Raw genomic sequence first — 14639 nt, 5'->3', positions numbered from 1 at the left:
ATGTCGAATGTTATGCACATACAGATTAGGGTATCTTATTTTCGTCAATAAAAATGATAAATTAATTCAATCTTAAAATATCTCTTTTCTTGTCTTTAAATTTTATTTTATATGAGTTAATGTGTTAAGCTGTAGATGGCTTATTAAAATTGTATTATATTATTAACATAATGTTAATATGTTATGTGTCACAATTGATAAAGTAGCACTTTGTTTACCTTATAGAAACCTTCTAGCATCAAAGAACAAAACATATACTTTTAATCATGAAATTGTGTAATCATAGAGTTTTTAATATACAGCAAGAATTATCTGATCATAATCCAGTTCCCATAGAAGATTGAGATTCAGGGTGCTAAATGATTTATCCCTGATTTCCAGTTTGTTAATTCCTGCCAGAATTGGAAATCAAGTTTTCTGATTCTTAGAGTATGTTTTTACTTATTAAACAAGTAATCAGTAAGTCATTTCTTTTTTTATTTATGTATTATTTCTGCCATTACTGATACACACTATGTGAACATAGGTATTTAGTGTAGCTAAGTCAGGCAGAGGAATTCATCTCTATATAGGAAACATTGTTTTGGTCATTATATATGAGACCAGATTAAACTTTATCCAGTTTTTTTTATTTGGTGGACAATGGAAAGCAATTAGTAACTTAAACACTCTGTAATATATGTCATGATCTAATAAGTAGATTTTTAAAATACCATTTAAAACATTTGATTTGCTTTTAATTTTGTTAACATTTGCTTTTTCATAGATGAAGAGCTTTTCTCTGGAATGTATATAGATTTCATGGGGACAGATGCAGCTATTTTTCGAAGTTTAACCAAGAGGAATGCAGTCAGAACTGATCAACACAATTCCAAATGGCTAAGTGGTAAAATAATACTTTATTCATTTTTTGAGAATCAGACTTTAAACTACTTTGTTTAATTTCATAATGAAAATTACATTAAAATTGTTAAAAAATTATGAGTGACAACAGTTTTGTACTCTGTGATTTTAAATATTTAGGCTAAATATATGAATGAAATGATCCAGGTTTCACATTGTAACTCTTTATTAACAATTATAGAATTATCGTAGGATATATTAATAATAAAATGACAGTGATATTCATCATATGTACCTATAGACAAGAATCTTCTCCAGTTGTTTAATTGTAACATATTACAATGAAGTGTCATTTATTCATTTGGTCTGCTTTTATATTTTAATGCCAAATCTAAATTTTTTCCTAAATTTATGACAGATATAATGAGTAGGGCTTATTTAGAAGCTCTTCCTAATTGTTTTATGCTTAGATTCTAAAGCTATAAAAGTAGTATATACTATTTTTCTCACAAATTAACCAATAATTTGTGGAAACCATAAGTATGATAATTTTATTATATTCAGTATTCAGATGTTTCTAATTTGAGGGTCACATGGAATTCACATGATGAAAAGTGCTCATTTGACTTTAATGAACAATTCCAAAAAGTTGCTATTGTTTAGAAGAGGAAGAAACTGCTAAGATCTTTGTCATTTCACCCTGGGGATAGTTTAAACTGACCTTAAATTTGGCAATTCACTCAACCTTGCACAGTTAAGCATGAATCACTATAGTTGAGCATCCTATTCCACTCATAGACCAGCATAAGAAGGCATTGATTGTCCATTTACTTCTTCAAATTTTTCCTCCAGTACATCTGGAAATAGAGTATTCTAAAGGTCGTTTTGTTCTTGAAATAAGGAATCCTTCTATGCTTTCAAATGACTGCATTTTTTGTCTTGAAAAGTTTCTCCTTCATTTCATATGCTGTATTTTAAGAAAAATGTGTTTTTCAGATCTTGGACTCTGAACTCTTCATTCTGCTCTGTGAATTTGAATTTATATGCACTAGATTGAAAGCCACACATTTAAAAACAAACTTTTTTTTCTGTGAAATGGCTATCAGATCCCATGGGAAATGGCTGGTAGAAAACTTCAATTTTTTAAAACTCATCAAGGCACGAATTTTGCAATTACTGTACTTTCAGAATGTATTGCAGACAGAGGAAAATAGTTTAAGCTATAATATTATAGCTGTACTTTGTGGCACTTGACATTCCAAATGCAGTATGTTTAGGGAATATAATTAATTGCTTTTAGATTTTTTGCCTGTGAATGTTGAATTGTTCCTTTATACCAAAGATGGAGAAAGCACGTGTCTGTGGTCTACATGGATGGAGAGCAGAAGGGTTTTCATCATGACTATATATATCATCTTTGTATTTTTTTCTAGAACCTATGTTTGTGGATGCACATGTCATACCAGATGGGACTGATCCAAATGATGCTAAGGTGTATTTCTTCTTCAAAGAGAAACTGACTGACAATAGCAGAAGTACAAAACAGATTCATTCCATGATTGCTAGAATATGTCCTGTAAGTATTAAAGTTGTTCTCATTTGAAGAGTAAGAAATTAATATTTCATAAACACATTTTCTTTTTCCAAAAGTTTATCTTCCTATTTTTATTATCTACTATTACCAATTAATAAAATCTTAAAAGGATACATTTAGACTTAATGTTTTTTCACATTAGTCATATGAGATAAGCATACTATTTTAGTAAAAAATCAATCCAAGGAAATAGCTTGGCCATGGTTTTATAAAAATTATTAGTTTTTATTAATTTTGCTTTTGCATTTAATGTATTAATATTTTTAAAAATTGCTAAATTGTATACTATAGAAAGAAATAGAGCAGTTCTTCTGAATACAGCAAAACAACAGTAAAAGACAAATATTGAGGAATTGTCTACAATAGTGAACTTAAGAAATGCTTAATTAAAATACAGTTCTAATTACAAGCTGTGATCAAAATGTTCTTGTTAATCAACAGTAAGTATACATGTTGTTGTTGTTGTTTAGTTGCTAAGTCATGTCCAACTCTTTTGCAACCCAATGGACTATAGCTAGGCTCCTCTGTAACTGGAATTTCCCAGGCAAGAATATGGGAGTGGGTAGCCATTCCCTTCTCCAGGGGATCTAACCCCACCCAGGGATCAAACCCTCGTCTCCTGCATTGGAGGACAGGTTCTTTACCACTGAGACATCTGGGGAGCCCGCAACTCAAAAAAAACTCATGATGTCTTCTCACATAGGAGTATTACAGGCTTGTCCTGATGTATTTATGATTAGCATCTTTTGTACACAAGCATTTCTTAAAGCATTTAATGTTTAAAGTAGTATAATTTAAAGTGCTGCAATATTCCACTGATTGTGGAACTCATCTCCTTTTCAGTCATCTGGAACAAGGCGGTAAGACCACCTGCTGACGTAAAAGGTTTCAGGGTGTACAGAAAAAAAATATTATCAATAGAGACTATTTGTGAATGATCCAAATACCATTTTCTCTGCCCTAACCAGAGAAATATGCATATAAATCATCTGATTTGAAATACTAAGAATTAAATAATAATGCAAAGAAATGAAGGCAGGAAAATAGAAGTAATGGGAACTACTTGGCATAAGTATAAACCCACTCTCCTGACCACTGTAGAATCGGCCAGATTCCCTGTATACATTAATTTATGTTTGTGTTGAAGACAGTGAGATATTTAGAAAGCTTTGAGGTATATGTGTTTATTCAATTCATTTTGATACATTTTCAGTTGAACTGAAAATAGAAGAATAACAGTATAACTATTTTTTAAAACTTACTATATATCAACTTGGAGAAGGCAATGGCACCCCACTCCAGTACTCTTGCCTGGAAAATCCCATGGATGGAGGAGCCTGGTAGGCTGCAGTCCATGAGGTTGCTGAGGGTCGGACATGACTGAGCGACTTCACTTTCACTTTTCACTTTCATGCATTGGAGAAGGAAATGGCAACCCACTCCAGTGTTCTTGCCTGGAGAATCCAGGGAAGGGGGAGCCTGGTGGGCTGCTGTCTATGGGGTCACACAGAGTTGGACACAACTGAAGCGACTTCGCAGCAGCAGCAGCAGCAGCATATAACAACTATTCCTCTTTATTGACATGCAGATTTGGTTAACATTTTCATCCTTCAGATGATAACAGATCCCCAAATAATAAGAATCCAAATTAAATTTTAAATACATTTCAGTGTCTATTTAAGCGGTCTGAAATATGTTTTCAAAATGATTTCAGAATGACACGGGTGGACTGCGCAGCCTTGTCAACAAGTGGACGACTTTCTTAAAAGCGAGGCTGGTGTGCTCGGTAACTGATGAAGATGGCCCAGAGACACACTTTGATGAATTAGGTACATAAATGTGAGATTTAAAATGGTTTTGAAAGAGAGTTTGTACAGTCTACAATTCTGAATTAATGATCTGGGTACTACTCATGAATCTCCTGAAGTAGTTTTTAAATCTTTCTTACCCCTAAGTGCACTGCTGAAACATATAGTTCATTGAATCCACCATGATATATAGATCAGTGTGTTCTGGATGTGTGTTTGTATATGTTTCATAGAGACCGACAGAGAAGTACTTGTATAATTTATATATAAGTAATAATATGCTTGTGCTTTTTTAAAATGGTTGTGTATTTCATACATGTTTGAATTCTGATATTCTAGTTTAAAATCAATTTTCATGAAAATATAGCTATACGTTTTTACTACAGTTAGTGAATAGAATTAAAGGTTAGAGAAGTGTCAGAGTGGAAATTAGACTTATTCTCCAGTTTTAGTTCTTCTTAGTGACACTGGGACTAAATATTCTTAGTGTGTGCGACATGAGAAGGGTTATACATTCCAAGTCAAATAAGGACAATCTGATTCCTTTCTACCAAGGAACAGTTCTCTTTTTAACCAGAATAACTTGGTACATATCATAGTATCATGTTGACCAAGTTATGTTTAGAAATGATTTTTATTTTGCTTTAATTCATTAATGTATAAAATGGTCGATGAGGTAAGTAATAAAAAGGTGTTACAATATGATTCTCTTGTTGTTTAGTCACTAAATCAAGTCCAACTCTTTGCTCCTTCATGGACTGCAGCACACCAGGCTTCTCTGCCCTCCACTATCTCCCCGAGTTTGCTCAAATTCATGTGCAAATATGGTTCTAGCAGTTACAACAACTGAAATAGACATTTGGTCTCCTGAAAAGCCATTATGTGGATCATAGAAACACAAATTTCTACTTCAGTTTTTCTAGAAAAAAGGTTTTAAGTACGATTTTGTGTTATAACCTAGTCACTATTTCCTCCAGAATTCTTTACCAGTATTGTATGTTTATGTTTCACTGACTTGGAATGTTTCAGTTTCTCCTTATTTTAGGGGGAGCTACAGTGCCAACCTTTGTTCACATATAGAGAGACTAGTGGTTATCACTTTATTACTTAAGATGTCCTAACTTTATTGTGAATAAAAATACATCTTTCTTTGTATTGGTCAGCAAGAATGTTATTTGCAAAAAGGTCCCTAAATCCAGATATTTCTTGTATTTATAACAATTGGTTATTATTGAGATTTGCTATCAGAAATCTACTCCCAGATTCTGTCATTTGTTGCACCTGCACCTCACCATCTGTAATTTTCCTTTTGCCTCCATATAGTTTAAAATGATTATAGCAATTTTGACTGAAAGACAAAAGATCTTACTTTATAAAGTCATTGTGAAAAACTTTTCTTCCATGTTCAAATTCTAACCCTAGGTTAAAAAGAAATTGAGATTTGTAATACTTTTTGAATTAAAAAAGTAGTATTTTATCATTAAAGGATATTTAGAAATTTCAGGAAAAAAAGAAGAAAGATAAAAATTTCTGTAGGTTTGTCAACCAGAAATACTCACTGGTCATCTTCTTGTATTTTGATGTATAGTTTAAAGGTTTACATGGTTCTAGCTCATATTAAATACTGTTATGTCTCTTCTACTTAATATTATTTTATTAACATGTTTCCATAAGGTAATAGTCCTCAAAAATTCTTTTTGTATTTATTCAAAAAACTAAAATCATGGCATTCAGTCCCATCCCTTCGTGGCAAATAGATGGGGAAACAATGGAAATGGTGAAAGACTTTATTTTCTTGGGCTCCAAAATCACTGCAGATGGTGATTGCAGCCATGAAATTAGAAGATGCTTGCTCCTTGGAAGAAAAGCTATGACCAACCTAGACAGCATATTAAAAAGCAGAAACATTACTTTGCCCACAAAGGTCCATCTAGTCAAACCTGTGGTTTTTCCAGTAGTCATATATGGATGTGAGAGTTGGACTATGAAGAAAGCTGAGCACTGAAGAATTAATGCTTTTGAACTGTGGTGTTGGGGAAGACTCTTGAGAGTCCCTTGGACAGCAAGAACATCAAACCAGTCAATCCTGAAGGAAATCAATCCTGAATATTCACTGGAAGGATGGATGCTGAAGCTGAAACTCCAATACTTCAGCCACCTGATGTGACGGACTGACTCCTTGGAAAAGACCCTGATGCTGGGAAAGATTGAAGGCAGGAGGAGAAGGGGACAACAGAGGATGAGATGGATGAGATTGTTGGATGGCATCACTGACTCAATGAACATGAATTTGAGTAAGCTCTGGGAGTTGGTGATGGACAGGGAAGCCTGGCGTGCTGCAGTCCATGGGATTGCAAAAGTCAGACACGACTGAGTGACTGAACTGAATATTTTATTTATTTTACCAAGTGCTTATCTTTTAGTTCCTGTCAAATTATAATAATGCTGCAGGAATATCTTTCTGAATAATACTTTTCATAGTAGAAATTGTTCTCTTAGGGTAAGTTTTTTAAATATTTGGAAACTTTAAAAAATTATTTTTCCCTCTTATAGAGGATGTGTTTCTGCTGGAAATGGATAACCCAAGGACAACGCTAGTGTATGGCATTTTTACAACATCAAGGTAATTATTAAACAAATAAATTTTATGAGTTAAACAATAACCTTTATTGAGTAATAGTAATTATAAAAACATTCTTTCAACTCTTTAATTTTATGTAGAACTTAGGAGGCAACCCTCTCATTTTATTAATTTTGTTTAATTACTAAATGTATTTAAGTGGAACTCACACTTTCGAAATAGTTTTGTATGGAGTATTTGTAGTAATTATATAATTTTTTCCTCAAAGAAAGGAAGATATGAGCTACAGTGCAGAGATAATGTATATAAGTTACATTGTTTTAAGGAAATAACTTGAAGACTCATGATCCAAATAGAACTTGGCATTTCAATTTTAATTTTTATTTCAGGAGCAATCTAAAGTGTGGACTGTCAACACACTGAAACAGTTTTCATCTTCCATGTGACAGTATTTCATATTTTTGAAAATAGCTTGTTTTCTAATATATCATAAATACCAATCTCAGTTATCACAGACTTCAAGACTGTCCAGCATATGCTCATCCTTTCCTGTATGTTTTCCTGTGTACTGTTTTATGCCAGAAATATTAACCAGCATTCAGTACCATACTCCATTTGTCTTATGACCAATTTAGAATGTACTTTTCCTTAGACAATCAACCACAAAATGAAAATCTAAACATTTTACTGTTCTTCTCTAGTGGAGGAAACATGGTATAATTTTCAACTTTGATGAACCATTCAAAGTGAAATTGATTATAAATCATATTTACTTTGCCCTATAAGATATCTAAAAACATGTCCTTTGGGGTGAGTTTAAAAGGGAAAAAAATTAACAGGAAAAAAAATTCTTGATTTAAATCCCTAAGAATTAACAAAGCAAAATGACTAAATTCTTAAGAAAAAAAAAAATTTGAATCAAAAAAGTTATTTCCCAACACCAATAACTAACAGGGGAAAATTTTAATTGTCATTTCTGACTATTGATGCTAACGATTAATAATATATCTTGGTTCTTTCAATGGGCACATAAGTTTCCCATTAGGCATCTAATTTAAGAAAAACATGTGAGTCAGAAAAATGTTGGTTTCAGTCCATCTGCCCAATGACAATGGAAATAGTTTTCAGTAAGGATACAAATAAATTTTCTGAGTTTTTCTGACTTAGGGTAATTTGATGAAACTTTTTTGACCCCTGTTGTTTTCTTCTGTGACTAATAGGGAACATTTACAACAACTTCTCTAACTACCACTTAGGACATTATAAGAGCACTTTTACATTAAAATAATCTTAAGACAAGGACATAGAATGTTCCCTTATCAGTAAGATTTATTTTGTGAGTTAAATTATGATAGGCTGTATCAATAGTGACAGAATTCAAATCATATTTTTTAATAAATCATCAATTCTTTTTTTGGTGCCAAGACAAACCACTTAGAAATTATTTTGATTTGTTCTATATTTTGGGCCAGATTCATTGAGTACTTTTTTATAACTTAATGTCTACTGTATTCATGGATGACTATAAATAAATTTCTTAATGCTTTTTATATCAATGGCTATTTCAAAAGTTTTTTTGCTTAACTTGTGTAGCATAACATTCAACTTTTTATCATTGATTTTGCCATTTATTTTTAAGTTGTATTTACATTTATTTATCTATTTATTAATTAATTAATTTATTTTTTTACTATTAAAGTTTTTTTTTTAATTTTATTTTATTTTTAAAATTTTACATAATTGTATTAGTTAACTATTTATTTTACATTGCAATTGGGCTTTCCCGGTGGCTCAGTGGTAAAGAATCTACCTGCAAAATGGGAGACTAAGGAGACATGGGCTCAATTCCTGGGTTGGAAGATCCCCTGGAGGGAAGAAATGGCAACCCACTCCAATATTCTTGCTTGGAGAACCCTATGAACAGAAGAGCCTGGTGGGCTATGGTCCATGGGGTCACAAGGAAGCAGACGCTACTGAAGCCGCTGAGCACGCATAGTTGGTTGACAATGTTGTGATGATTTCAGGCACACAACATTATGACCAATACAATCACTTTTAAATTTAGGAAATAGTAAAATTAATATTTTTCTGTTTTCTTTTTTTTTCAGCTCAGTTTTTAAAGGATCAGCAGTATGTGTGTATCATTTCTCTGATATACAGACTGTGTTTAATGGGCCTTTTGCACACAAAGAAGGGCCCAATCATCAGCTGATTTCCTACCAGGGGAGAATTCCGTATCCTCGCCCTGGAACTGTAAGTATCCAGCAAATTTTTTTTGTTACTTTACTTTTTAAAAAGATATAGCTTATTGAGAAATGAATATCATGTTGATGTTAATTAAATACAAACATAGACCTACTGGTATACTCATAATGTTTCACTGGATGAGTTCTTATACTTGGGATTTTACAAATATGCATGTTATAGAATTCTATACAACTTTTTCCTAAATGGTCTTGATATTAATAATAAAATCTCATTTATATTTTAAGACAGCTGGATATGTTAGATAGGGAAGAGATATTTTCCTAATTTTAATGGCATAGAAACCATAGCTTGGAAAATGGTAACATTTTGGAGGCGGTCTACTAATTTGAATTCAAGTTGCTTTTCTCAATTTTTCTTATATTAAGAAATCTCATCTATTTTAATAAAATTATCCTCATGTGAGAATTAATTTAGTAATCAATCTGCAAAGCTATTTCAATTTTAGGAATATATTTAGTTAAAAATTATGTATTGTATATTTCTCAAGGAAATAAAATGGTATTTGTGAGCAAATAATGACAATGAAAGTGAGGTTATAATTCAAATAAAAAGTTTTGAGTTATTCAAATATAACCATGTCTTGAAGCATTGTTCTATTAAGGGGTATATTGAAAACTACCTTTTCCAGCTCAAGGTACAGGCAGATTGGAACTGAGTTTTTCTAGCACATTGGTCATAGTCTTACTGTGTGTGTGTGTGTGTGTGTGTGTACAGGCACATGCATGTGGTAAGTCATGTCTGACTCTGTGATCCCATGGACTGCAGTCTACCGGACTCCTCTGTCCATGGAATTCTTCAGGCAAGAATACTGATGTGGGTTGCCGTTTCCTTGTCCAGGGGATCCACCTGGGAAGACCACGGTGGCTCAGACAGTAAAGAATCTGCCTGCAATGCAGGAGATGTAGGTTCAATCCCTGGGTCCGGAAGATCCCCTGGAGAAGGGAATGGCTACCCTCTCCAGCATTCTTGCCTGGAGAATTCCGTGGACAGAGGAGCCTCATGGACTACAGTCCATGGGGTTGCAAAGAGGCAGACATGACTGAGGAACTAACACAGTCTTACTAATTTTTTTTAATTTGAATTATAATACTGCTGTGTTGCAGACTAGAATATTGACTGGTTTCTGTCTCTGTAAAATGTTGTACATCACTCTCACTGAGAGGAGATGTTACACAATTGACCATCAAGAGGAATATAATTCTCTTATATTCTTGTATTTCATAAAATAAGTTTATATTTATAAAATGGGTTGGATACAAGTAAAGAATGATTTTATTTTAAAAAATCAAAGGAAAGTTATTAAAATAATATTTACTTGAACAAAATACTTTTCATTCTTATTTAAATATGAAATTCCCTTTGTTAGTATGCTTTCAGACATTTGTCACTTATAAGTTTTACTTACTACTGATTCACTTTATTTTTGTATTATTATTAGATTTTATTTGCAATATAATATTTATTTCTTTGTTTTCTAATCATGTTCAATTATACTGCTGTCAATTTTTTGACAAGAAAAATAATGTGCTAGTAAGCCTTTAAAGAAGATGTTTATTCAAAATTAAAAAAGCTCAGGTTTGGTTCCCTGGCTAGGAAGCTCAAATGTGTATTACTAACTTCTAATTAACTTTGGAAAGACTCAAAATTGCTACTTATCCATGAAAGTACTGAGTTTTAAAAAGCTAGTTAACCATAACTGGCAAAAAAATCTTACCATAGAATGTATAGTCTCCTTTTAAACGATCTCTCTTTGATGCTTATAGCTCAACAGAAGATGGAAGAAACATTTAACTATTTGGTATCACACAAGGAAAAGAAATCAAGAGCCATATCCATCTTAGGGTATTAGAGTATATTAGATAAGAAACAGGTGGTTGGTGGTTTATAAACGTCTCTAAGTCATGTCCGACTCTTGCGACCCTATGGACTGTAGCCTGCCAGGCTCCTCTGTCCATGGGATTCTCCAGGCCAGAATACTGGAGTGGGTTGCCATTTCCTTCTCCAGGGGATCTTCCCAACCCAAGAATTGAACCCAGTCTCCTGCAATGAAGGCAGATTCTTTACCAACTGAGTGAATTATATAAAAGAAGGGGAAGCTGAATAACTTTCAAAATCAATCATGACTCAAGGCTCGCATTATTTCATTGACTGTAGTTCATGTATTTTTAAATTATTCACTGATAATGTGTCTAAAGATATGTCATATTTTTGAGAATGACTTGCTATTTGAATTGGATCAAGTCACTGTTTCATCTTAAGTCAGAAAATTCAGAGATGGCTGTGATTGGATTTGTTTTCATCAGTTATTCTATTGAACAAAATACATGTGGGATTAATACAGGAGCAATTGATTTGTAAACTGAATAAAATTCCATTTTCTCCCATAAATCCTTAAGATAAACACCTCAGATACACATAAAGGAGAGCCATGCCAAGTAAATAATGGTTTGAGGCCTCAGAGCTCTATGACTGCTGGAGTCAGCTTGTACCTGACTGACAAGAAGAGATTGCATTCACCTCATCTCAGTCAAAGGGATCACAGTGGCAATTTGAAATCAGTCATGGATGGAGTCCTACATCATGAAAACTGACGATGTTACTAATTAGGATTTTTTTTTTCCCCTGAAGAAAACCACCCACCTTGGTCCCACAGTGCCTCATAAGACTCTTCACCCAATGGCAGCTCAAAAAGACTCTGAGAATGACAGTGAGGAAAACATTCATGTCAAACTTTTATTGTACATAAAACGTGAGAGTAGATAATTCCTTTGAGTAAAGCAAGTAAACCACTGCCAAATTAGAAAATTCTGCTAACAGTCCCACTTTGCATTATTTCTGAGCTCCTAAGCATAAGCATTTTTCCTTTTCCAAAGCAGTGTGAAATAAGCCAGGGCTTAGTGACACATCTGGAGCAGACTCCGTGAAAAAAGGGAGTGAGTTGTCAGTGCTTGAGACATATTTCTATAATGTGGTTGCTTACATCTGGTGTTGAGATCACAGAAGCTCCTTAAAAAAAAAAAAAAAATGTTGTCAGATGAGTGATCCTTAGAGAATAAAAAAGGCTGGGTGGAGGAATAACCTCTGGAACTCCTCCTGGAAAAGCATACCTTCCTGAAGATTCAGTCCCTCCACCCTTTACTGAGCAAAACACCATGAAGTCAGCTCTCTGACTCAGAGCAGTCTGCATATGTCTCTTTCCTAGGTTTTTAAGGTTTAATATCCATTCATGTAGCCAGAAGACTCACAGCCAAGTGACCCAAAACATTCCTTTTTCTCTAGGGTTAAGAATGTTGCCTCTGAAGTCCTCCCAATGTAAGATCAACTACGATCTTCATACTTTAATTCCCTATGTAGTCCAGTTGCTGGGTCAACCTCATAACTGTATGACTGGATTCTTAAAGAAATGACACTAGCAGAAATATGATACCCTCATTCTAATGTTCCCTGTAGGTGTTTCTTGTAAAGCAGGGTTGATAGCTGTGTTAGCAAACTGTCCCAACCAGCAAGCCCAAGTCAGTAGGAAGAAGCCTGCCAATTGTGTCATAATGTTTTTCCATAAGTAATACAAGTTTGTGGAAGAAACAGGACACTTTTGGTATGTTTCAAAGGGCAGCCAAAGACTGCAGATTCTCTCTGTGGCTGAGCTAACATATAACATTATTCTGATGCAGCGTGTATAAGCTTCTGTAGAAGACTGTGACTGTGTTTGCTTACCCCATACTGTTAAAGCAGAACCTCATGAAAATGATCAGTTTTATCCATTCATCTGCTGATGGACATCTAGGTTGCTTCCATGTCCTGGCTATTATAAACAGTGCTGCGATGAACATTGGGGTACACGTGTCTCTTCCCTTTCTGGTTTCCTCAGTGTGTATGCCCAGCAGTGCAATTGCTGGATCATAAGGCAGTTCTATTTCCAGTTTTTTAAGGAATCTCCACACTGTTCTCCATAGTGGCTGTAGTAGTTTGCATTCCCACCAACAGTGTAAGAGGGTTCCCTTTTCTCCACACCCTCTCCAGCATTTATTGCTTGTAGACTTTTGGATCGCAGCCATTCTTACTGGTGTGAAATGGTACCTCATAGTGGTTTTGATTTGCATTTCTCTGATAATGAGTGATGTTGAGCATCTTTTCATGTGTTTGTTAGCCATCTGTATGTCTTCTTTGGAGAAATGTCTATTTAGTTCTTTGGCCCATTTTTTTGATTGGGTCATTTATTTTTCTGGAGTTGAGCTGTAGGAGTTGCTTATGTATTTTTGAGATTAGTTGTTTGTCAGTTGCTTCATTTGCTATTATTTTCTCCCATTCTGAAGGCTGCCTTTTCACCTTGCTAATAGTTTCCTTTGTTGTGCAGAAGCTTTTAAGTTTAATTCGGTCCCATTTGTTTATTTTTGCTTTTATTTCCAATATTCTTGGAGGTGGGTCATAGAGGATCCTGCTCTGATGTATGTCAGGGAGTGTTTTGCCTATGTTCTCCTCTAGGAGTGTTATAGTTTCTGGTCTTACATCTTTAATCCATTTTGAGTTTATTTTTGTGTATGGTGTTAGAAAGTGTTCTAGTTTCATTCTTTTACAAGTGGTTGACCAGTTTTCCCAGCACCACTTGTTAAAGAGATTGTCTTTAATCCATTGTATGTTCTGGCCTCCTTTGTCAAAGATAAGGTGTCCATATGTGCGTGGATTTATCTCTGGGCTTTCTATTTTGTTCCGTTGATCAATGTTTCTGTCTTTGTGCCAGTACCATACTGTCTTGATGACTGTGGCTTTGTAGTAGAGCCTGAAGTCAGGTAGGTTGATTCCTCCAGTTCCATTCTTCTTTCTCAAGATAGCTTTGGCTATTCGAGGTTTTTTGTATTTCCATACAAATCGTGAAATTATTTGTTCTAGCTCTGTGAAGAATACCTTTGGTAGCTTGATAGGGATTGCATTGAATCTATAAATTGCTTTGGGTAGTATACTCATTTTCACTATATTGATTCTTCCAATCCATGAACATGGTATATTTCTCCATCTATTAGTGTCCTCTTTGATTTCTTTCACCAGTGTTTTATAGTTTTCTATATATAGGTCTTTAGTTTCTTTAGGTAGATATATTCCTAAATATTTTATTCTTTCCGTTGCAATGGTGAATGGAATTGTTTCCTTAATTTCTCTTTCTGTTTTCTCATTATTAGTATATAGGAATGCAAGGGATTTCTGTGTATTGATTTTGTATCCTGCAACTTTACTATAATCATTGATTAGTTCTAGTAATTTTCTGGTGGAGTCTTTAGGGTTTTGTATGTAGAGGATCATGTCATCTGCAAATAGTGAGAGTTTTACTTCTTTTCCAATTTGGATTCCTTTTATTTCTTTTTCTGCTCTGATTGCTGTGGCCAGAACTTCCAAAACTATGTTGAATAGTAATGGTGAAAGTGGGCACCCTTGTCTTATTCCTGACTTTGGGGGAAATGCTTTCAATTTTTCACCATTGAGGATAATGTTTGCTGTGGGTTTGTCATATATAGCTTTTATTATGTTGAGGTATGTTCCTTCTATTCCTGCT

General features: G+C 34.0%; 1 protein-coding gene across 1 annotated transcript in view; it reads left to right on the top strand.

Annotated features, from left to right (window-relative positions):
- The window catches only part of SEMA3C (sema domain, immunoglobulin domain (Ig), short basic domain, secreted, (semaphorin) 3C), a 207546-nt gene that overhangs the window by 134632 nt on the left and 58275 nt on the right, over window positions 1-14639 (top strand). The window contains exons 7-11 of the mRNA XM_010848128.1: window positions 767-886; window positions 2277-2419; window positions 4152-4266; window positions 6799-6868; window positions 8935-9079. Coding sequence (XP_010846430.1) covers window positions 767-886; window positions 2277-2419; window positions 4152-4266; window positions 6799-6868; window positions 8935-9079 — 593 coding nt within the window. The remainder of the gene's footprint in view (window positions 1-766; window positions 887-2276; window positions 2420-4151; window positions 4267-6798; window positions 6869-8934; window positions 9080-14639) is intronic.

Source organism: Bison bison, unplaced genomic scaffold (genome assembly GCF_000754665.1).
Source record: "Bison bison bison isolate TAMUID 2011002044 unplaced genomic scaffold, Bison_UMD1.0 scf7180017864260, whole genome shotgun sequence".
In the NCBI taxonomy this organism is placed as follows: domain Eukaryota; kingdom Metazoa; phylum Chordata; class Mammalia; order Artiodactyla; family Bovidae; genus Bison; species Bison bison.
The sequence above is the reverse complement of the archived record's forward strand: the minus strand, read 5'-3'. Positions and strand labels throughout refer to the sequence as shown.